The 23287-nt window shown below is 41.6% G+C and overlaps 1 protein-coding gene and 2 pseudogenes across 6 annotated transcripts; 1 reads left to right on the forward strand and 2 right to left on the reverse strand.

The window, feature by feature from the left end:
• Positions 1-431: 431 nt before the first annotated feature.
• LOC110529199 (peptidyl-prolyl cis-trans isomerase-like 4) lies at positions 432-4999 on the reverse strand (annotated as a pseudogene). Its single transcript, XR_016482751.1, has 8 exons — positions 4970-4999; positions 3346-3467; positions 3058-3154; positions 2683-2799; positions 1680-1791; positions 1408-1498; positions 1033-1156; positions 432-773 (listed from the first exon to the last, which is right to left on the reverse strand). The product of XR_016482751.1 is annotated as a peptidyl-prolyl cis-trans isomerase-like 4 (transcript).
• A 6058-nt stretch (positions 5000-11057) lies between these two features.
• LOC110529536 (glycoprotein integral membrane protein 1) lies at positions 11058-16203 on the forward strand. 4 transcript variants are annotated; one of them, XM_021611789.3, is made up of 9 exons: positions 11732-12199; positions 12458-12691; positions 13216-13287; positions 13378-13477; positions 13569-13723; positions 13855-14014; positions 14148-14365; positions 14451-14614; positions 14786-16203. In XM_021611789.3, exons 2-9 carry the CDS (start codon positions 12602-12604, stop codon positions 14919-14921), a joined length of 1095 nt encoding a protein of 364 aa, XP_021467464.2. In that variant the 5' UTR covers positions 11732-12199; positions 12458-12601; the 3' UTR covers positions 14922-16203. The 4 variants fall into 4 exon arrangements, with proteins under 4 accessions (XP_090098869.1, XP_036840820.1, XP_021467464.2 ...); XM_090242742.1 differs by having other exon boundaries at positions 12037-12248; XM_090242743.1 differs by lacking the exons at positions 11732-12199; positions 12458-12691 and adding an exon at positions 11058-11513.
• On the reverse strand, positions 14994-23285 carry LOC110529535 (katanin p60 ATPase-containing subunit A1-like; annotated as a pseudogene). Its single transcript, XR_016497636.1, has 11 exons — positions 23061-23285; positions 22552-22777; positions 22296-22441; positions 20789-20978; positions 20343-20456; positions 20116-20221; positions 19849-20007; positions 19588-19714; positions 19276-19410; positions 17170-17296; positions 14994-16928 (listed from the first exon to the last, which is right to left on the reverse strand). The product of XR_016497636.1 is annotated as a katanin p60 ATPase-containing subunit A1-like (transcript).
• Positions 23286-23287: the final 2 nt, after the last annotated feature.

Genomic DNA, 23287 nt, shown 5'->3' on the forward strand with positions numbered 1-23287 from the left:
ATCCCTCATTTAGAGATGTAGCCCACACAACTTTCAGCTAGCATAGCTTCCTCCCACTTGTTTTCACTCAGCGAGGTGGAAGGTGAGATATCATGCTATTTCAGTGATATCACACTGGCCGACCTCGTGGAGAGGGTTACACAGGGAATTCCCTTTGCAGTGCACTCACTCAGAAACACAACTCATGTTTTCCATGCCCACTTAATTTATTTACTCTACAAAAATCAGTAAGAAACTACAGTAAAAGGTCAAAGACAAACATGGGGGGAAAAAAATCATTCACCCGCCCTTTGATGAACAGAGAAAGATAGGTGGGGTAGGTATAAGTCAAACTAAAAAACAAATATACTTACACAACCTTACTAACTGCCGAGGTTTTAGTCATGATGAGTCCCTGGTTCTGCTCTCCCACACATGGGTGGTGGTGGTAGGGTAGTAGGGGCCACAGAGGCAGGTATTTGGGAGGACCAATTCCATTTAAATTTAGTCAATTCATGAAAAGAACGGACAATTCCATAATTGATGGAAGTTGAAATGGAACGGACCTCAATCCCATTCCTCTCTCATCATCGGTGTCTGCTCCTCTCCTCGTCTTTAGACTTCTAGGGTGAGTGACTACGGCTACTCTCCCTGTGGCCCTTGTCAAGGCCCTCCGGGCGGTGCTTTTCATGGAACATGCTGTGCTTATGGTGGTCATCGCCGTCGTCTCTTTCCCTGGAGTGAGAATGGTGCCAGTCTGTCTTTTTCTCCCGCCGGGGTTCCTCCCTGTCCCACTGTAGGTATAACATGGGAGAGAAAGAGATTTGAGAAAGGTTAGATAGAAATCTTTGGAGTTACACGGCCAAGTTATACTCTGCGGAATGACTGTGTAGCTGGAGTGACTGGTGTCACAACTGTTGAAATAATAGGCCATACCCAAATCACATGAGCCATGCTTACTCATATATTTACTCTAATGCTCTGACTGAACATTATTGTGAAACAAAGGACATTTTTCACAAACAATGAGTTGGGGAGACATTTTCAGTCAACCTTGGATTTCTTAGACTTCCTGGTGTCCTTGTTGTCTGAGTGATTGTGCTTCTTGTCTTTGTGTTTCTTCTCAGCATGCCAATGGCTTGTTCCTTCTTCCTCTAAAAGCAGGTCGTACTTGGAGCTTTTGGGACCATTAAGTAAAACTTAAGTAAAGAGAGTAATTCTTTAAAAGGTTTGCCAAGACAACATTTCAAAGAGAAACACTTTCTTCCAGAGAAATTTAAATTTCCTCCAACAGAAACATCTTTACAATAGTTGACCTCTCTAACCTGATTGCTATGTGAAATGGTGCACAGTTTAGTTATTTTACACGGTTCTAACCCCCATCTTTCACTTCATATGAATAGCAAATATAAAAACATTTAAGGATACTCTGGCTTGGGTTTGACTTTATCCTTAAGAGCTCATTTGTATCCCACTTCTTTTTCATAGGCCTTGAAGTCATCCTTTGTATACTTCCCACCTAGAAAACCAAAAAAGACCTTGTTAATTTCTCTACTTAGAAGAGAAGGTAAAAGGCACATCCTTTAGCTAAAGTGCCTGATTGAGGCTTAAAGTCTCTGAAAGTATATATATATAATGGAAATACTGAAAAACCCAAAATATTAAAAGGAAGTTAATGAGTTGTTTTAATAAGTGATTACCTTTGCCTTTCCATTTCATCTTTGAGACAGACTGGCTGAAGTCCACATGTACGCGTCGGTCATCTATGAGCACGTTGTCCATCTTGAAGAAGGCCTTTTCACAGTCCCCCTCCTGTGGAGCGAAATTACATCAATTATATCTAAGAGGGTAAACTGAGCCCTTATGTGTATAGTGAATAAGGAAACAACCTATCAATTCAGTAAACAAAACCCTTTCAAGTGAATTAATGTGTACTCTCAATTCTGACTAACTGGTGCCCTCTATTTGTATTCTGCATAACTGCACTTAAACGGTTCCAAAATTAATCTAATTTTAGCTTAGTCTTGATTTGGACTTGTGAATATGAGTGGATCATTGTTCAATGTTTAAAGAGGGCTAAAATTACTAAATGCTAACTCATGGTACATATAGAAATCAAGTGAAAACCAAACATATTATTTTCAAACTCAATGAAAGCATAGCACAGAGACTCTCCTGACTTCAAGTCTCTGATGATCTCACAGCTGTACAGAAATAAGAACACGTTAATATAGGATAATACACCAATATTCTACCAAGTCTCCTTTCAATTTTTAAATGGTTAGGACTAGGTCTATTTCTAATGAAATATGTATAGTAGTGTCATGGAGGCCAGTATGTTGAAATAGACAGGGTGAAAGTCCGAAGCGAGAGAAGAGGATTTCCAGGTCTTCCTCTATAGTCATAGGGTTCAGCTTACACACAAACAGAACATTCTCCGGAGGTTTCACTTCCGCATCAGGAAGATTACCCACCTACACAAGCACATACACACGACAACGTCTCAAACCACAAAACTCTCATAAAACCACCATATAATCTTTACAACACTAATATGTTTACCAGCTAATGAACTAGTGTTGGGTTCTTCAACATCAATCAGTACACAAAGTGGTGTTACAAAATCTGCTCTGCCATTGCGCCTGAAAGTATGCGCATCCTCTACAAGGCTAGGTGGACAGAACCACAAGACCCCCATCTCACCATCTCCAGAAGGATGGCCTGGGTCTTGGCCGCCTCCTCCTTCAGCAGCTCATCCAGCTCCTCAGCCTCCTCACCATCTGTGTCGTTGATCACTTCCTCTGCTCCAATACGACCACTCTGCACACCAAAGAGGCTTTGACTTTGCAAATCAACAAAAGGTGTACAGTACATGACATCAAAAAATCTGAAGTAACATCACAGTTACTTTTGTTCAGGTATTGAGAAAATCATTCACCTTTCCTTTGATGAACAGAGAAACTATAATTTAAAACTTATGGCTTTTTAAGAAAGTTTATGAAAAGTTAAATTGCTCTGAAATGTGAGATATGCATTGCTTTGACCTCAAATGGTACCTGAAAGTACCCAGTCACTCACATCCAGCTGTTCCTTGGTAGGCTCGGGGGAACGGTTCGGCACGGGCAGGTCAGCAGGGTCATCTAAAGGGTCTTCCAGGATCACAGTGTGGTTTATCCTGCAATGACACAAAACAAGTATCACACCTCTCTTCTCACTTTATACTGGGATGTCTGAGTAGGTCATTGCATCTACACCTCTGTATGGGAGCTATTCATGAGGAAATTCGAAAGTGTATTCAATTATATTCTAATTTACCCCTAACATTGCTGCATTTAAATATGGTTCGAGGAAATGAAATCTGCTGGCCTGATATCCTGAAAAGGGATGAAGACCTTATCAACGAAGGTGTCATTGAGCTTATCCAAGACGCCAATACCCTCTGACACCTCACCGAACACAGTGTGGACCTCACCAGTTGTGATTAAGAACTGGGGGGGTAAAGAGATTGTTACAGCATAAGAAAGCTAACCTGAACATTTGAGATTTCAGACGCTTGCTATCCTGCTCGAACCAGTAGGCTAACTTTGTTGTTTTCAAACTGCAGTTAAATTGAACCATTATTTAACTAGGCAAGTCAGTTAAGAACAAATTATTATTTACAATGACGGCCAAACCCAGACGACGCTGGGCCAATTGTGCGCTGCACAACGCATCACCGGGGGCAAACTACCTGCCCTCCAGGACACCTACACCACCCGATGTCACAGGAAGGCCATAAAGATCATCAAGGACATCAACCACCCGAGCCACTGCCTGTTCACCCCGCTATCATCCAGAAGGCGAGGTCAGTACAGGTGCATCAAAGCTGGGACCGAGAGACTGAAAAACAGCTTCTATCTCAAGGCCATCAGACTGTTAAACAGCCACCACTAAAACTGAGTGGCTGCTGCCAACACACTGACACTGACTCAACTCCAGCCACTTTGATAATGGGAATTGATGGGAAATGATGTAAATATATCACTAGCCACTTTAAACAATGCTTCCTTATATAATGTTACTTACCCTACATTATTAATCTCATATGCATACGTATATACTGTACTCTATATCATCGACTGTATCCTTATGTAATAAATGTATCACTAGCCACTTTAAACTATGCCACTTTGTTTACATACTCATCTCATTTGTACATACTGTACTCGATACCATCTACTGTATCTTGCCTATGCTGCTCTGTACCATCACTCATTCATATATCCTTATGTACATATTCTTTATCCCCTTTCACTGTGTACAAGACAGTAGTTTTGGAATTGTTAGTTAGATTACTTGTTATTACTGCATTGTCGGAACTAGAAACACAAGCATTTCGCTACACTCGCATTAACATCTGCTAACCATGTGTATGTGACAAATAAAATTTGATTTGATTTGATTTTTTTTACGGGACTCCCAATCACGGCAGGTTGTGATACAGACTGGATTCGAACCAGGGTGTCTGTAGTGCCTTAGACCACAGCGCCACTTGGGAGCCCAAAATACTGAGGAGTTGGATGGCAGTTTTACCAACCTGAGAACCATGACTTTTTTATTTTACCTTTATTTAACCGGGTAGGCTAGTTGAGAACAAGTTCTCATTTACAACTGCGACCAGGCCAAGATAAAGCAAAGCAGTGTGACACAGACAACACAGAGTTACACATGGAATAAACAATAAACAAGCCAATAACACAATAAACAAGTCAATGACACAGTAGAAAAAAATAATGTATATATACAGTGTGTGCAAAAGGCATGAGGAGGTAGGCAGTAAATAGGCCATAGGAGCGAATAATTACAATTTAGCAGATTAACACTGTGATAAATGAGAGATGACGCATCAAATAAACTGGCCTGGTCTCCATAGAGTTTACTGAGGGTATAGAAAAGACATCAATACATTTGCATTTTAGTCATTTAGCAGACGCTCTTATCCAGAGCTTACACACTCGTCGCTAACATGTAGGCTCAGCATTGCCGAACAGTCCCATTACAAGTCAGGATGTTGTTCTAACTTTTTCCGCAGATTTTTTTCCCTATGTCGGAAGTAATCTGATATAAAGATCTACAGGGAAATGCTATCAACCCGACCTTCAGTACACTGGTCTGTATATCGGTTTGTATCCGGTTTTATTTTCAATACTGTTGCAATTCGCACATGACAAACCGAACCACAGACAGCAAACACTTCCAGCTGATTATGAGGAAACATGCTTTGGTCAACTACGTTCAGTTACATTCGGCTTTGTTTACATATTGTGCAATGAGTTTGAAATTGAAAACTCAAGGGACATACCGGCGCAATAACTGTAATAACTTCTTATGACATACTGTGAAAAACTCTCTTGGCTGCTGGCTCTGTCACTTTCAGAAATGCGCAGAGCAGACTGAAAGCTCTTGACTTGAACCACAGGGGTTTTCTGTAAAGAGAGAGTAATCCAAAAGGAACAAGGCTGCAGGCCCAGACGGCATCCCCCACCTTGACTTTCAATTGGCACCCTTGACCTGTATGTATTCTCTCCTGATTGGTCTCCGCGGTGCTTAGTCAATGGGAACTCTGTTGCCGGCCCCATCATAAACACATATTTATGGTAACAAGGCAATCAAACAAGCTAAGTGTCAGTATAGAGACAAAGTAGAGTCGCAATTCAAAGGCTCAGACACAAGAGGTATGTGGCAGGGTCTACAGTTTTAATTTTGTTATTTTAACTAGGCAAGTCAGTTAAGAACAAATTCTTATTTTCAATGATGGCCTAGGAACAGGGGTAGGATGACAGATGTGTACCTTGTCAGGTCAGGGGTTTGAACTTGCAACCTTCCGGTTACTAGTCCAACGCTCTAACCACTAGGCTACCCTGCCGTCCCACATACAGGTCAAGGGTACAGTCAATCACGGATTACAAAAAGAAAACCAGCCCCGTCGTTGACCAGGATGTCTTGCTCTCAGACAGACTAAACAACTTCTTTGCTCGCTTTGAGGACAATACAGTGACACTGACACGGCCCGCTACCAAAACCTGCGGACTCTCCTTCACTGCAGCCGGATGTGAGTAAAACATTCAAACGTGTTAACACTCGCAAGGCTGCAGGCCCAGACGGCATCCCCAGCCGCGTCCTCAGAGCATGCGCAGACCAGCTGGCTGGTGTGTTTACGGACATATTCAATCAATCCTTATCCCAGTCTGCTGTTCCCACATGCTTCAAGAGGGCCACCATTGTTCCTGTTCCCAAGAAAGCTAAGGTAACTGAGCTAAACGACTACCCGTCATCATGAAGTGCTTTGAGAGACTAGTCAAGGACCATATCACCTCCACCCTACCTGACACCCTAGACCCACTCCAATTTGCTTACCGCTCCAATAGGTCCACAGACGACGCAATCGCAATCACACTGCACACTGCCCTAACCCATCTGGACAAAAGGAATACCTATGTGAGAATGCTGCTCATCGACTACAGCTCAGCATTTAACACCAGAGTACCCTCCAAACTCGTCATCAAGCTCAAGACCCTGGGTTCCCCGCCCTGTGCAACTGACGGGCCGCCCCCAGGTGGTGAGGGTAGGTAACAACATCTCCACCCCGCTGATCCTCAACACTGAGGCCCCACAGGGGTACGTTCTGAGCCCTCTCCTGTACTCCCTGTTCACCCACGACTGCGTGGCCATGCACGCCTCCAACTCAATCATCAAGTTTGCAGACGACACTACAGTGGTAGGCTTGATTACCAACAACGACGATACGGCCTACAGGGAGGAGGTGAGGGCCCTCGGAGTGTGGTGTCAGGAAAATAACCTCACACTCAACGTCAACAAAACAAAGGAGATGATCGTGGACTTCAGGAAACAGCAGAGGAAGCACCCCCCCTATCCACATCGACGGGAGAGTAGTGGAGATGGTAGTATTTTTTAAGTTCCTCGGCGTACACATCACGGACAAACTGAATTGGTCCACCCACACAGACAGAGTGGTGAAGAAGGCGCAGCAGCGCCTCTTCAACCTCAGGAGGCTGAAGAAATTTGGCTTGTCACCAAAAGCACTCTGTTACAGATGCACAATCGAGATCATCCTGTCGGGCTGTATCACCGCCTGGTACGGCAACTGCTCCGCCCACAACCGTAAGGCTCTCCAGAGGGTAGTGAGGTCTGCACAACGCATCACCGGGGGCAAACTACCTGCCCTCCAGGACACCTGCACCACCCGATGTCACAGGAAGGCCATAACGATCATCAAGTACAACAACCACCCGAGCCACTGTCTGTTCACCCCGCTATCATCCAGAAGGCGAGGTCAAAGTAGGGGCCGAGAGACTGAAAAACAGCTTCTATCTCAAGGCCATCAGACTGTTAAACAGCCACCACTAACATTGAGTGGCTGCTGCCAACATACTGACTCAACTCCAGCCACTTTAATATTGGAAAAATGTATGTACAAAATATATCACTAGCCACTTTAAACAATGCAACTTAATATAATGTTTACATACCCTACATTACTCTTCTCATATGTTTACACTGTACTCTATACCATCTACTGCATCTTGCCTATATCTTGCCAATTCTACCACTGACTAGTCTCTCATTTCCCTATGAACATGTACTGATGAAACTGTCACTTAATATTTTTTTTTTTAAAGCCTACAAACGCTCTACTCTTATTCACTCTGTGATAGGGTTGGATCCTATATGCTACTTTTATTATTCTCCTGTAAATGGTTCAGTGCCTATAATTTAGGCTATGTGTAGAAAGGGGGTAAAAAGGAAATTACCTCTTAGATTATATTGATAAGGAAATCAGCATACAGTTTTGGCCTGCGTATTTATTTGCCTATAACTAATCAGAATTCCATTATGTTTACATAAAAAAGAGAACACTGATGATGGCCAAGGAAGTTGCACAGAACTTCCCCAACATCCCCTACCAAATTGATATAGAACCTTCACAAAAAACACATGGAGCATCTGCGAAAAGAAATGGCTGAGGATTTACTAAAAATGTCTGGTATGTAATGACATTTAATTCAAAGTAAATGTAAATTCTTTATTTTTATGTAGTTGTGTGGGACAGCCATATGTTCAGTTCATGCCTATGATTTCAGAGTTCAACAAAGCCAACAACTGTTTCATGTGTGCCACTGACAAAGAACCTGCATGTGGCCCAAAGACTGACTGGGTTCATAACTTTATTTAACATGTTTATAATCTTTTGACAACAGTGACGGCATGCAAGACAATTTATTATATAACACAATGGATGGCTAATTCGTCATACTGCATGGATATTTGATATAATTTATAACGTGTTATGCTTTGTTTTGTTTTAGATTGAATGTTTTGCATGCCAACGGTGGTTCCATGTGCTGTGCCTAGGAATGAAGACAAAAGAGTTCAGAGTGAAGAACACAAACTGGAAGTGCTGTCTGTGTTGTTGAAAATGTATGCTATACCCCATCCACACTGAAGAGGCTCTGAAATGTACATCAACCAGGGATAAAGAGAAAGTTAACACTGTGAAATGATTTGTACTTATTTGAAGTAAAGTGTCAGTTGACATGTTAGAAAGATTAGAGGTCTGCAATTTCTGTTTAATTTTTCAATATTCAATTTTCATTCATTGATTTTCTGGCCACCATTACTGTGGTTACATCTTCAGTATACAGTGCCTTGCAAAAGTATTCGGCCCCCTTGAACTTTGCGACCTTTTGCCACATTTCAGGCTTCAAACATAAAGATATAAAACTGTATTTTTTTGTGAAGAATCAACAACAAGTGGGACACAATCATGAAGTGGAACGACATTTATTGGATATTTAAAACTTTTTTAACAAATCAAAAACTGAAAAATTGGGCGTGCAAAATTATTCAGCCCCCTTAAGTTAATACTTTTAGCGCCACCTTTTGCTGCGATTACAGCTGTAAGTCGCTTGGGGTATGTCTCTATCAGTTTTGCACATCGAGAGACTGAATTTTTTTCCCATTCCTCCTTGCAAAACAGCTCGAGCTCAGTGAGGTTGGATGGAGAGCATTTGTGAACAGCCGTTTTCAGTTCTTTCCACAGATTCTCGATTGGATTCAGGTCTGGACTTTGACTTGGCCATTCTAACACCTGGATATGTTTATTTTTAAACCATTCCATTGTAGATTTTGCTTTATGTTTTGGATCATTGTCTTGTTGGAAGACAAATCTCCGTCCCAGTCTCAGGTCTTTTGCAGACTCCATCAGGTTTTCTTCCAGAATGGTCCTGTATTTGGCTCCATCCATCTTCCCATCAATTTTAACCATCTTCCCTGTCCCTGCTGAAGAAAAGCAGGCCCAAACCATGATGCTGCTGCCACCACCATGTTTGACAGTGGGGATGGTGTGTTCAGGGTGATGAGCTGTGTTGCTTTTACGCCAAACATAACGTTTTGCATTGTTGCCAAAAAGTTCAATTTTGGTTTCATCTGACCAGAGCACCTTCTTCCACATGTTTGGTGTGTCTCCCAGGTGGCTTGTGGCAAACTTTAAACGACACTTTTTATGGATATCTTTAAGAAATGGCTTTCTTCTTGCCACTCTTCCATAAAGGCCAGATTTGTGCAATATACGACTGATTGTTGTCCTATGGACAGAGTCTCCCACCTCAGCTGTAGATCTCTGCAGTTCATCCAGAGTGATCATGGGCCTCTTGGCTGCATCTCTGATAAGTCTTCTCCTTGTATGAGCTGAAAGTTTAGAGGGACGGCCAGGTCTTGGTAGATTTGCAGTGGTCTGATACTCCTTCCATTTCAATATTATCGCTTGCACAGTGCTCCTTGGGATGTTTAAAGCTTGGGAAATCTTTTTGTATCCAAATCCGGCTTTAAACTTCTTCACAACAGTATCTCGGACCTGCCTGGTGTGTTCCTTGTTCTTCATGAAGCTCTCTGCGCTTTTAACGGACCTCTGAGACTATCACAGCGCAGGTGCATTTATACGGAGACTTGATTACACACAGGTGGATTGTATTTATCATCATTAGTCATTTAGGTCAACATTGGATCATTCAGAGATCCTCACTGAACTTCTGGAGAGAGTTTGCTGCATTGAAAGTAAAGGGGCTGAATAATTTTGCACGCCCAATTTTTCAGTTTTTGATTTGTTAAAAAAGTTTGAAATATCCAATAAATGTCGTTCCACTTCATGATTGTGTCCCACTTGTTGTTGATTCTTCACAAAAAAATACAGTTTTATATCTTTATATTTGAAGCCTGAAATGTGGCAAAAGGTCGCAAAGTTCAAGGGGGCCGAATACTTTCGCAAGGCACTGTATGTATTGCCCAGCAAACCCACTGCAGCCTATCTCACTAGCTCACTCTCCATCCCTGCTTTGGACAATTAATAACATGACTCTCGTACTTTGCCCTTTTCCTCTATGGTTGATATTAACGATGAAAGGATCTGTCTCTCTCCTATTGTGTACTGTTGTTAAATACTGTGGCAAAATAAAACAGGGAAAATAAGTATTTAGAACTACCAATTATTATAGATAAATATTAAAGAAAAGGTTTAACACAACACTGAACCCACTAATTGTCAAACTAATATTAATGTACAACAATATAGAAGATACATGACTAGAGGTTATGCAATATGGGTGTATATCCACTGCACGCTTCATAGGTGTGTAATTTACATGACCAAGGAGCAATTGAAATTTAAAACTATAAAAAATGTACGTTCTACTGTCTGATTTTACATAACACAAACAAGAGTGTGCAATATATAAGGCTAGTCCGTGGACATTCTGAAGTTTGTTTGAGTCCAGTAGGTCACATGACCAAGGAGCTATTGAAGTTTTAAATTCTGAAAAATTAATGTAAAATCGAGTGAGATGGAAATGGACAAACTAAAGGGTGTGCAATGTGTGGGCCCAGTGAGTGTACATTATGAACCTTGTTTGAAGTCAGTAGGTGACATGACCAAGGAGCTATTGAAATTGTAAATGTTTTACATTTCATGTAAAAACGTGTGAGATGAAAATGGACAAACTAAAGGGTGTGCAATGTGTAGGCCCACAGTGGACATTCTGAACCTTGTTGGAAGTTAGGTCACATGAGCAAGGAGCTATTGAAATTTAGAAAAATTCATGTAAGAACGTGTGAGACGAAAATGAACGAACCAAAGGGTGTGCAATATAGAAGGGTAGTCAGTGGACATTCTGAACCTTGTTTGAGTCAAGTAGGTCACATGACCAAGGAGCTATTGAAATTCGAATGTAAACAAGTTTGTACTTTGTTTACGCTCCCTAACTAATTCAACTGGGTATACAAAATGCTACTCACATTTCCACGTTTATTAGTTTTGGAAAGCGAATTAATGTCCAAATCGTGAAAATAAGACCTGTGCAATGTTGTGCGCAATTTTTCCAGCATCATGACACTTATTTGGAGTCTGTGGCTCAAGTGGTTTGAAAGCGCGAATATCCAACTTGAAACTGTTTTTTACCTCGGTGGAACTCTTCCAAGTCAAGGTAAGCTTTTGGTGTTACAAATGTATTGCCACCGGTCTAACCGCTAAAGTGTTTACTGACTATACTGCATGATTGTAGGGGGTTTACTAACGCGTTAGTTATTAGCTATGTTGACTATGAAGCTACTTTAGCTAATATGGTGACAACGATGTAGCGGTTATGATATGGAAAAGTATTCGGTAGGTCACAGGCAGCTGATGTGTTGTGCATTGAAGTCCACAAGCAACGGGAAAATGTGAGAGGAGAGCACGTAGATGCGATAACGAATACAATAAGCTGTTTGTATGTGGCTATGAAAGTGAACAGTTTGTGCGCGATCAGGGCTGTATTCATTCCGCCGATTCGGTTGAAAAACGTTTCGTAAACGGAACGAAATGGGGATAAACATATTAATTTGTCCAATAGCAACTCTCGTTTACAACTGTTGGACTAATGACAACTACACCAGAGCCTAGACCTACCAGATGCAGGCAAGAGTATGCACCAACCACTGTGTAGTATGGACATCCTACTACAACTGTCTGTCACCTCAAATCTTTCTCTCGACCCGTGTGCACCTACGTTATAAACTTCTAGAACCGTACCGCAATTGAGAATTGATTCACGTTTAGTTTGAGAATTTGGTTGTTTTGGGCTAGGAATTCTCTCCCGGCCTTCGTTTCAATGATCCACCACATCAACACTGAGTAAACTGTCATATTAAGCGTATCCATGGCAATCCTATGTTTCTGAAATGTTAGCGAGTTATCTGAAATATAATACTAACAAGTTAGCTAACATTTAGCTTTACTAGCTAGCTAGCAATATGCTATAGATTGGCAATGGTTAGCAATCTTGCTAGCAGTAGAATAACAGTTGATATTTTAATTTCAGCAAATGTCGTTATCAAATGTAGGCTGTGTGTAACCAGACATTAACGTTGGTGCATGTTTTCTTACTTTTAGGCCGTTCTGTAAATAAATCAATGACTATATCACCAAATGTTGTTTCAAGAAGAACCGCCATGCTTGCGCACGCGCTCTTGATTGATTTCGGTGTCACTTGGGCCGGGGGTGTTGTTTCCTCCACGATCATACAACAGCTAGAAGATGGCGATGAAACGAACATCAGTTTATACTCTATGTGTACTGTTTATGTCATTCATTTTCGCTGAGTCTTCACCTCGACAATTGAACACGGTAGGAGACTACTCTACCACTAGATAGCTACATGAATTGAGGGGCAGGTAGCCTAGTGATTATAGCGTTGTGCCAGTAAGTTAACCGAAAGGTTGCTAGATCGAATCCCGGAGCTGACAATGTAAAAATATGCCGTTCTGCTCCTGAACAAGGCAGTTAACCCAATGTTCCCCGGTAGGCCGTCATTGCAAATAAGAATTTGTTCTTAACTGACTTGTCTAGTTAAATAAAGGTAAAAAATAAATAAAAGTAACGCTAATCTTGGTAGCTAGCTAGCTAACGTTATTTGGCTAATGGATGCTAACGTTACCTTTTGTTGCTATCTGACTCATTGCAGCTAGCTAATGTTTATGTTGTTAGCCAGGTTGCATGAGCGTAATACTAGCAAGCTAGAATGCGCTCAAGTATGTCACTCTCGAATGTTCTGATGTTTTGGTGAATACCTTGCTGCCTACCATATTAGCTAACTTATATCATGATCATAATAATTAATGGCCGCTTTCCTATTCTTGATTCTCACACAGGAAAGTATTCTGATCAATGTGACAGCAGGGACATTGAATGATACACAGGTGCAGGAGTCCAACAACTTGCAGGTAAGCTATACTATGACGTAGTGGGCCATGATTAAGCCTGTCAGAATTATATTGAATAACAACATAACGTATACACATGTTAATTTTCAGATCAACCTGAATATTTCAGTGGATGAAGAGCAGGTGCTCATCAATGACATCCCTGTGGAGTTGTCAGGGGTGACCAGGTTGAACTGCCAAGCCTTGCTGTGTGAGTAGTGAAAATGTTTCTGGTGCATATAACTTAGCTACAGCACAGCATTCTGCACCTGATGTAAAACAGCCTTTCACTTTGTTTACAGTGGATACCACCAATGGCACAAGTGAATTTGAATCTGGTGACTATGTCTCCACTGTCACCCGGGTGATGGTGAGCCAGAATCGCTTGTGGAGTGATTCAGAAGAGGTGGTGGCTCTCCAAGTGTTCAGCGAGGTCATCGAGATGGAGGGGAAAAAGGTAAAGTTAGTTGATTGAGAAAAAGATAATAGAATAATGGTGTTAGGATATTTATGTAACAGCTAAATGAGCATATTTGCACCATGGTGGTACAATGATGGAAAATCTGTGCATCCTTTTCTATCATTTAGGTCCAGCAGCCAGAAATGTGTGAAGTGAAGATACTGATGAGCCCCAATTTCCAGACGCTTGCGCAGTATACCAACACCTATCCCATTGGACACAGCGAGATTTTCAGGATCCCAAGGGAAAATGATGTGGTCATCACAGATCCAACAAATCCTAAAAAAGGTATGCAAGAACAGCCATTTTCGTTCACTTTTCATACTCTCACATGAAATGGACAAGATAACTGAATTCCATTGCTAAAGCAATGTTCCTAAATCAATTTGTGAATGATAATGATCCACTTTCTTCTGTTCAGCTGAATACCAAGTGATGTCCCAGACCACCAGTCATTACCCTCTGAAGCATGCGGACACCACCCAGGAGGAGACTGCTGCCCCAGGCAAGCTCCCGGAGACTCCCCTCCGCATGGACCCAGACCTGCTGTATGATAACAATGAGGGTGATGACTTGGGAGGGCTGTCTGATCAGATGCAGACAGAGGCACCACTCAAAGAATCTCTCTCTTCTTACAGTGTAAGTAAATTGGACATTGGATCCAAATCGAATATTGCAAAATTCCTCTACTACAATGTGCTCTGGACTTAAAATCTGTTTGCAGGCCATGTGTCGATGGGTGGAGGAGGTGAGGGACCGCCTGCGACGCTTCTGGTCTGAGTCCTTGCCCCTGTTCTTCTTGGTCATGTGGGTGGTAGTGATTGGTGTGGTTGGGTCAGCGGTCATTGTCAAGATCCTGGACATGTTCTTCCCAACATGCGAACACAAGTACGTTTTCACACAGGTCCTGTTGAACCTGCTTACATGATTGTTGTAGAATTAAATTAAACACTGCCAGGTCAGTGTGCAGGATGTTTTACCTTGGTGACAAGTTAATTAGGCACATCTGTTCTATCATTTCTTAACTGTGATGCTCATGATAATGTACTTTTCCTCTAGGGGAATTTTACATTTAAATCCTGTGACTCTGATGCCGGAAGATGAGAAACACACCCTGCTGGAGAACATTGAAATAGAGGTAGAGGAGGTGAAAAGGCCTTCATTGAAAACTGAAGAGTCTGATTGCATCTGTTGAAAACACAAGGCATTATGTGGTTAGAGAAACCATAATCTCTTTGTAGCACTTATTACACATGCATTGCAAAAATAACATGTTTAGCTTTATTTCTCAAACATTATACCCTCCTCTCAAAGAAGGAATCTGAAATGTTACTAGTGGAAGCAGAGCTGCATACTGCATTATTTTTCATATTATGATTGTGTTACCTCACAGTGCCTCTGTAACCATTCTACTTTGCATTATGAAATACTGACTTCCTATTGGTTTATTTTTGATTGCTCATTTCATATTTTATCATTCTGACTGGAGGATTGAACTGAGGATTTGGTGTTTGTTTGCATGCAACTTTAAATCATAAGACAAACTGTTTTTATTTACTGTATTTGAACCAGTGCATCATATTGTCAGAGCCTCACCAATGCATTTGTTGTAAAATGTCAAAACATTTTTACGTTGGTATTACATTTTGTTTGAACTTGACGGGCCTGCGCTTAGGTTCATTAAAGGACAGGTGGTCCTAGTCTTGCACCCATCATTATGAGTCGAACAGAGACTGAGCAAATAGAAGATCTCATTCCAACCATTTCAGTTGATAGAGACAGATGGCAGTTAGTTCCTGTAGGTGAATGATCTGTCACAGAACATTGCAGATAGACCTGGAAAGTATAGAACAGACATTAACTGCTTTAGTGTCCTGTCTATACAGTCCATTTCTGTTCACTCTGAATATACTCCTGCTTTATGCCTTGAAATGTATGAATATGGTTACTGGATGTTCTTTGCAATATGAGTGAATGACAATGGATGTTCTCTGCAATGTGAATTACTCGCAATGGCCGTGCACTGTCAACATAGACATCTGAAGCTACACTAATAGGACCTTATACACTTTAGTCTAAGAATAGTCAAACCTACTCCTCCCAATAGCTTATTGGCTGGTTTGCCTCAAAGCAGGCTAGGCATGACCAAAATAAAATTGTATCAATGTGATTCTCAAGATTAGGCTCATGGTTGACATATGGGGCCCTGGCACATTGACTTAGTAGCCATAGTATGGGATGCAGTTAGCTGTCAATGAAACAACTTCATAATAGGAAACTGCATGCTGATTTGAACTTGAGTGGGTGAATTAGAACTTAGTTATTTTACATTTTGCTTCTATGGTGCCTCAATTCAATTTCAATCTTGTGTTTTACTAAACGCATGGGAGCATGGCATGTGTGCATCATGTATTTTCATTCAAATCAAACTGTACATTGAATTCCCAAATCCTGCTCAATAAAAATGTTTCTGTAAATGTTCTTGTGACATTCACTCAAGTCTACACAAAGCACATGGAAGCCTTGTCAATGCAAGTCCTATTTTACTTTAAACTTGATTAACAAAATTCTTAGTGTTTATGCATGTATATATGTTTTCTACCAATTTTGTTATGCCCACGAGGCTGACTAATTGCATATTGTAAACCATGTAGTTTGAGTCCTGGATGTTGATTGGCTGAAACAGCATTTCAACCATGTGTTTATCAGACTATACCACCGGTATGACATAAATATAAATGTTTACCATTCTATTTATGTTGATAACCTGTTTATAATCAGTACAAGGCACCTCTGGGTGTGGTATATGGACTGTATCCAGGAAGACATTTACCAAGAGAAGCAGTTGGTTACCCTACTTTAAAGCATGTCGAATCACCTAGCCTAAAATATAAATCATTTACAAAGAAAAGGAAGACGAGTTAAAGTATTGTTCCCAGAATATATACTGAGCCTCCTAATTCCTCTGCAGATTTGAGGTGCTGCAGGCTTCCTGATTAACTTTCAGCAGGAGCCAAACTCTACAATCCACTTCTCATACTTCTCCAGGTCGGAAGCTGACACAGACTTGGACACTTTCTTCAGAGAAGACTCAAAGTCCTCCATGGTGGTGGGCATGTGCATCTCGTCTCGGGAGATGTTACGGATCTCCTCTGGTATCAGCCCCTCGATCCTTCGCCGCATGGCCATCAGAGAGGCGTCCCTACAGACGTCATGGAGAGAGGGTTCACTCCAGGCAATGGAACACAAATAACATTACTTTCCACAATTAGGTTAAGAGTGGTTCTTTATTCCATTATTTGAGAGGCATCTCGTTTTCAAATCAGTGGTGATAGTCTTCGCTGAGTTATTGGAACTAACATACTTGACTAATCTATTGTTTATTTGTGACTGGTTTCTATTTGTTGAAGAAAAAACTAACCTGAAAAAGTAAAAGGCCTTACCTGCACACATTGGTGATGTCTGCTCCCGAGTAGCCCTCCATCTGCTCTGCTATCTTGGCCATGTCCACATCATTGGCCAGCTCCAGCTCCTTTAGGTTTATCTTCAGCAGCTCCACTCTGCCCTTGGCTGCAGAGAAAACAAGCAAACATCACGTACGCCATTGTGAATGAATATATACAGTGCATTCGGAAAGTATTCAGACCCCTTCCCTTTTTCCACATTTTGTTACAGCCTTATTCTAAAATGGATTAAATAAATAAAAATCCTCAATGTAAAACAATACCCTATAATGAAAAAGCGAAAACAGGTTTAGAAATGTTTACAAATTTAGAGAACAAATGTACTTATTTCCATAAGTATTTAGACTCGAAATTGAGCTCAGGTGCATCCTGTTTCCATTGTTCATCCTTTACTCAGTACTTTGTTGAAGCACCTTTGGCAGTGATTACAGCCTTGAGTCTTCTTTGGTATGATGCTACAAGCTTGGCACACCTGTAATTGGGGAGTTTCTCCCCTTCTTCTCTGCAGATCCTCTCAAGCTCTGTCAGGCTGGATGGGGAGCGTCGCTGCACAGATATTTTCAGGTCACTCCAGAGATGTTTGAGTGGGTTCAAGTCCGGTTCTGGCTGGGCCCCAAGGACATTCAGCGACTTGTCCCAAAGCCACTCCTGCGTTGTCTTGGCTGTGTGCTTAAGGTTGTTGTCTTGTTGGAAGGTGAACCTTTGCCCCAGTCTGAGCTCCCTGGAGCAGGTTTTCATTAAGGATCTCTTTGTACTTTGCTTCGATCCTGACTAGTCTCCCAATCCCTGCTGCTGAAAAACATCCCCACAGCATGATGCTGCCACCATCATGCTTCACCATAGCGATGGTGCCAGGCCTCCTCCAGATGTGACGCTTGCCATTCAGGCCAAGAGTTCAATATTGGTTTCATCAGACCAGAGAATCTTGTTTCTCATTGTCTGAGTCCTTTAGGTGCCTTTTGGCAAATTCCAAGCGGGCTGTCATGTGCCTTTTACTCAGGAGTGGCTTCGATCTGGCCACTCTACCATAAAGGCCTGATTGGTGGAGTGCTGCAGACATGGTTGTCCTTCTGGAAGGTTCTCCCATCTCCACAGAGGATCTCTGAAGCTCTGTCAGAGTGACCATTGGGTTTTTGGAAACTTCCCTGACCAAGGCCCTTCTCCCCCGATTGCTTCGTTTGGCCGGGCAGCCAGCTCTAGGAATTTCCAAACTTCTTCCATTTAAGAATTATGGAGGCCACTGTGTTCTTTTAGGACCTTCAATGCAAAAAAAATTGGTACTCTTCCCCAGATCTGTGCCTCGAAACACTCCTGTCTCAGCGCTCTACGGACAATTTGTTGGCTCTGACATGCATTGTCAACTGTGGGACCTTATAAAGACAGGTGTGTGCATTTCCAAATCATGTCCAATCAATAAAATTTACCACAGGTGGACTCAAATCAAGTTGTAGAAACATCTCAAGGATGATCAATGGAAACAAGATGCACCTGAGCTCAATTTCAAGTCTCATAGCAAAGGGTCCAAATACTTATGTAAATAAAGTATTTCTGTTTTTAAAATGTGCAAAAAATTCTAAAACATGTTTTCGCTTTGTCATTATGGGGTATTGTGTGTAGATTGTTGAGTTTTTAATTTTATTGAAACAATTTTAGAATAAGGCTGTAATGTAACAAAATGTCGAAAAAGTCAAGGGGTCTGAACACTTTCCGAAAGCACTGTGTGTGTGTATATGTATATACTTTAAGATTTTAGATGTTTAACTGGAAAGCACTGTCAAGTGTAAATTATCATAGTCCAGACTGACACGTGATAGTCCGGTGTCCCATTGTGACATAGCTACGTGGCTCTGAAGCACCCATCCAAAGGGGAACGCACAGCCCGAACGCGCACCTCCCCATGATTCCCAACCAATGCAGTTTCGGTAAGCGTCCTCTATTCATTTGAATGTGTTGACAGTTGGATAAATTGTTTGAGAATTCAAAAAGTATGAAAGCCAACAGACAAATATTCTAGAATACTGCTGTCCATATGCCTACATGTCTTGGACTATGATAGACGATTTACAGTGAGCAGTGTTTGTGGACCTGAAGGCAGAGGGATGTAGATTCTTTTCTCCAGACGTCGCCTCAGAGCCTCATCAATGTCCCAGGGGAAGTTAGTGGCTGCCAGCACCATCACCATCTTAGAGGGATCCTCATTCTCTGATGCTCCTCCCACACCTAAACAACAGCATAATATCCTAGGAACGATAGCATAAAAAACTATAGCAAAATTCAATTACTGCTATGTATTTAGGGTACAATAATTTATTGGGCAAGAAACATTTTTATATAGACATGAATTGTGCATGTAATTAATTTGTCCTTCTATAAGCAGAGTAGCTGCTGTTTGTGTACCATCCATCTGGACCAACAGCTCTGCCTTCACCCGTCGGCTAGCCTCATGTTCCTCTGACGTTCCTCTGCGGCTGCACATGGAGTCAACCTCATCGATGAATATGGTGGTGGGAGCACAGAACCGGGCCTGTCCAGAGGAGAAAAGAAACACTGACTAGAGCCACAACACCTAAAAAACACCACCCTTTCACATCATACCACCAGATTTTCTTCTAGGAAAAAAATATTCTGCCTGGGCAGGGAAGCTGACGAGGATCTTACCATTTCAAATAGAAGGCGGACCAGTTTTTCAGACTCCCCTCTGTACTTGGAAGTGAGAGTAGAAGATGAAACATTGAAGAATGTGGTTCTGCACTCTGTCGCAACGGCTTTGGCCAGAAGAGTCTTTCCTGTGCCTGGAGGACCCACCAACAGCACACCCTAGGAAAATATTGCACATAGATACACCACATATTAGCAAGGCATCGTATCAACTCTTCCAATCAAAATAACTTATTAATCAAGTGGTCCTTGGGCTTCCATGTATACCTTCCATGGTCTTCGTATGCCTTTGAAAAACTCTGGCATCCACATGGGTAGCACAACAGCTTCTTTTAAAAGCTTTTTTGCTTCTTCCAAATCTGCAATATCATCCCTACAGGCATTAAACAAACAAGTATTTCCTGTTAGACAATCCTTACAAAGAGAAACATTTTGTATGTTTTTAGAATTATCCTGTTCAGGACAGTTGATAAATCATAGCCAGTCACACACACCATTTAACATTGGGGTTCTGTGATATGATGTCTCTCTCCAGGGCCTCAATAAGGTCTGTCATATCCTTGCCCATCAAACTTCTTCACATCTTTCTCAGAAACTTCCAATTTTTTCTGCAAAACAAACAAAGGATTATTTGTCAGTCTTGAGGGTCTCAATGCAGCCGCGTGGCAGAGGTTTTTTTCTAAGCCAGGAACCAGGTGATGATTTTAGGTAACAAGAAGATTGACACATTTTTGGTCTACAGTGCAAATAGTTAAGATAGGGTAATGCCAGCAAAGCATTTTCCCTGTGCCAGTTCCTGGGACAGTAATACAATAAAAATATATATTTTTAATTGTAAACCTAAGAAAATCTAGGAGAATTAAATCTGTATTATGTGAAAGGGGGGTGTAACAAAGGACCTTCCCATCCATATTTTAATCCTTAATGGTACTTTGTTCACCTTGTCGTCTTTTGGTGTGGCTAGGGCCTCATTCTTTTCCTTGCTCTTCAAAGGTTTGGCTCTGTCAACATTGGGCCCGCGTGGTGACTGGCGATGCGGAGCCCGCACACCAGCCACATACAGGCGGTTGTTGTGATGTTTACTCTCTTTGTAGGGAACCGGGGGCCCCCTAACCGGAAGAGGCGAGGATCTTTGAGGAAAGAAGGGAATACTACTCGATCAACCTAAGCAAATCAAATAACATCTTATTGGTTGCGTAGATATACAATACATGGCCAAAAGTATATGGACACCTGCTCGTCGAACATCTAATTTCAAAATCATCAGCATTAATATGGAGTTGGTCCCCCCTTTGCTGGTATAACAACCTCCACTCTTCTGGGAAGGCTTTCCACTAGATGTTAGAAAATTGCTGCAGGGACTTGGTTCCATTCAGCCACAAGAGCATTAGTGAGATCGGGCACTGATGTTGGGCGATTGGTCCTGCCTCGCAGTCGGTGTTCCAATTCATCCCAAAGGTGTCTGTTTCTCTGTTTTTCATGGTTCGGGATAGGCGCCTTAGTTCCAGTGAATGGAAGTCTTAACACTACAGCATACAATGACATTCTAGACAATTCTGTCCTCCCAATTTTGTGACAACAGTTTGGGGAAGGCCTTTTCCTGTTTCAGCATGACAATCCCCCTGTGCACAAAGAGAGAACCATGCAGAAATGGATTGCCGAGATCGGTGTGGAAGAACTTGACTGGCCTGAACAGAGCCCTGGCCTCAACCCCATCGGACACCTTTGGGATGAATTGGAACGCCGACTGCGAGCCAGGCCTAATCGCCCAACATCAGTGCCCGACCTCACTAATGCTCTTGTAGCAATGTTCCAACATCGGGTGGAAAGCCTTTATAGAAGAGTGGAGGCTGTTATAGCAGCAAAGGGGGGGGACCAGATCCATATTAATGCCCATGATTTTGGAATGAGTTGTTCGACAAGCAGGTGTCCACATACACTACATGATCAAAAGTATGTACATGATGTATAGAAAAGGTGTGCACAGCAGTAGTTATATAGGATGAGCCTCGACTAGAATCCAGTATATACATATGAAGTAGGTAAAACAGTATGTAAACAATATTGAAGTGACCAGTGTTCAATGACTATGTACATAGACTACTGCCAGTCTCTATTGTGCAGATTTAAGTACCGGGTGGCACTCCAAATAATACATTAATGTTCAGCTATTTTGTAGGCCAAAACTAAAAAGGTAACATTTAGCACTGCAAGAAAGAGAGCAGACTACTTACTATCAGGTACTCTGAGCAATAATCCCACTCATTAATTATTTTATTCAGACAAACAGCTTACTAACCAAACTACATACCCAATCAGATACTAATGTAAAGACCTGAAAACAGTTTAAATATATTTTCCCTGTAAAGTGCAATATCCACTTATGAATGGGCCAGTAAATCTATACAATAGAATAAAAATGTGTGAGAAATGAGTCCATGCAGTACCTGCCTTCTACTTGTACAGGCCATTTGTCACGAATGCCATCTTTATTACTTGGTGGTTTGGTTGGGGTGGTCTCCAGTTTAAAATTTTCTAGAGTTGTCATTATTTCTTCAACCTGTTTGTTTTCTTCGTTTATCTCTTGCCATACCTGTAAGAGATGTCAAGAGAAAGGGTCGAAGTGACATTTGCAGACATTGTCTGACCAAAACTCGGTTTAAATTCAACTTCGTTTTGAAAGTGAAACGTCTTATATTTTACCTTTTGCCATCTTTGTTGGAAGCTACTATCCCGTAATGTAAAAAGGTGTTTCTTAATTTGTTCAAGTACTCCCTGATAGCAAACAATAGCATAACTGTAGTTCCCAAGTAAGGCGTACTCTCGAGCAAGTTTCACGTTTTCACTTATCTCATGCAGACTCATTCTAGATGATGAAGAACATTAGTTGTTAGTACAGTTCTCTCCAGAAGGGATGACAACAGAATCTCTGTAAAAACAAAACATCAACAGACATAAGGATGTGCCAGCTCTATCTGAATGTTAGCTTACATAACTTGGCTAGCTGGCTAACTAACTCAGCTAGATAGCCAACACGTTTCAGATGAACGAGCAAACAGCACCACGATTTAGAAAAACAATACCAGTAATACAACTGGCAAAAGTATTTGTCACAAAGTTACTGGCACATAAAAATGCAACTTCAAACTAGCTCCCAAACGTCTTTAGCATGCTAGTTAGCTCTAGTGCTAACGTTAACTAGCTAGACCCACCTGTTGCATTGTTGATGGGAAAGAAAAATACGACAAAAAAAAAGTGTAGAACCGCACCCACGGATTGAAACACAAATTGATCCCCAAGGTTTCGAAAATGGCTCAAATATATACAATACTGGTAGCTACATAAATATGGTTTATTTTCGTCTGACAAGACAGCTACAACAACCTCACCAAAGCTGCCTCTAATGTTTGACGCTGTGAAAGCGTCATATCCTGAACTG

This window comes from Oncorhynchus mykiss, chromosome 8 (genome assembly GCF_057628025.1).
Source record: "Oncorhynchus mykiss isolate SJ-2025 chromosome 8, ASM5762802v1, whole genome shotgun sequence".
Taxonomy (NCBI): domain Eukaryota; kingdom Metazoa; phylum Chordata; class Actinopteri; order Salmoniformes; family Salmonidae; genus Oncorhynchus; species Oncorhynchus mykiss.

Excerpts from the sequence above, each read along its gene's own strand:
- LOC110529536 (XM_036984925.2), top strand. The coding sequence starts at position 12,602 with ATGGCGATGAAACGAACATCAGTTTATACTCTATGTGTACTGTTTATG. Across the intron at positions 13,288-13,377 it reads AGGAGTCCAACAACTTGCAG|ATCAACCTGAATATTTCAGT; the intron begins GTAAGCTATACT and ends GTTAATTTTCAG. Across the intron at positions 14,366-14,450 it reads AATCTCTCTCTTCTTACAGT|GCCATGTGTCGATGGGTGGA; the intron begins GTAAGTAAATTG and ends ATCTGTTTGCAG.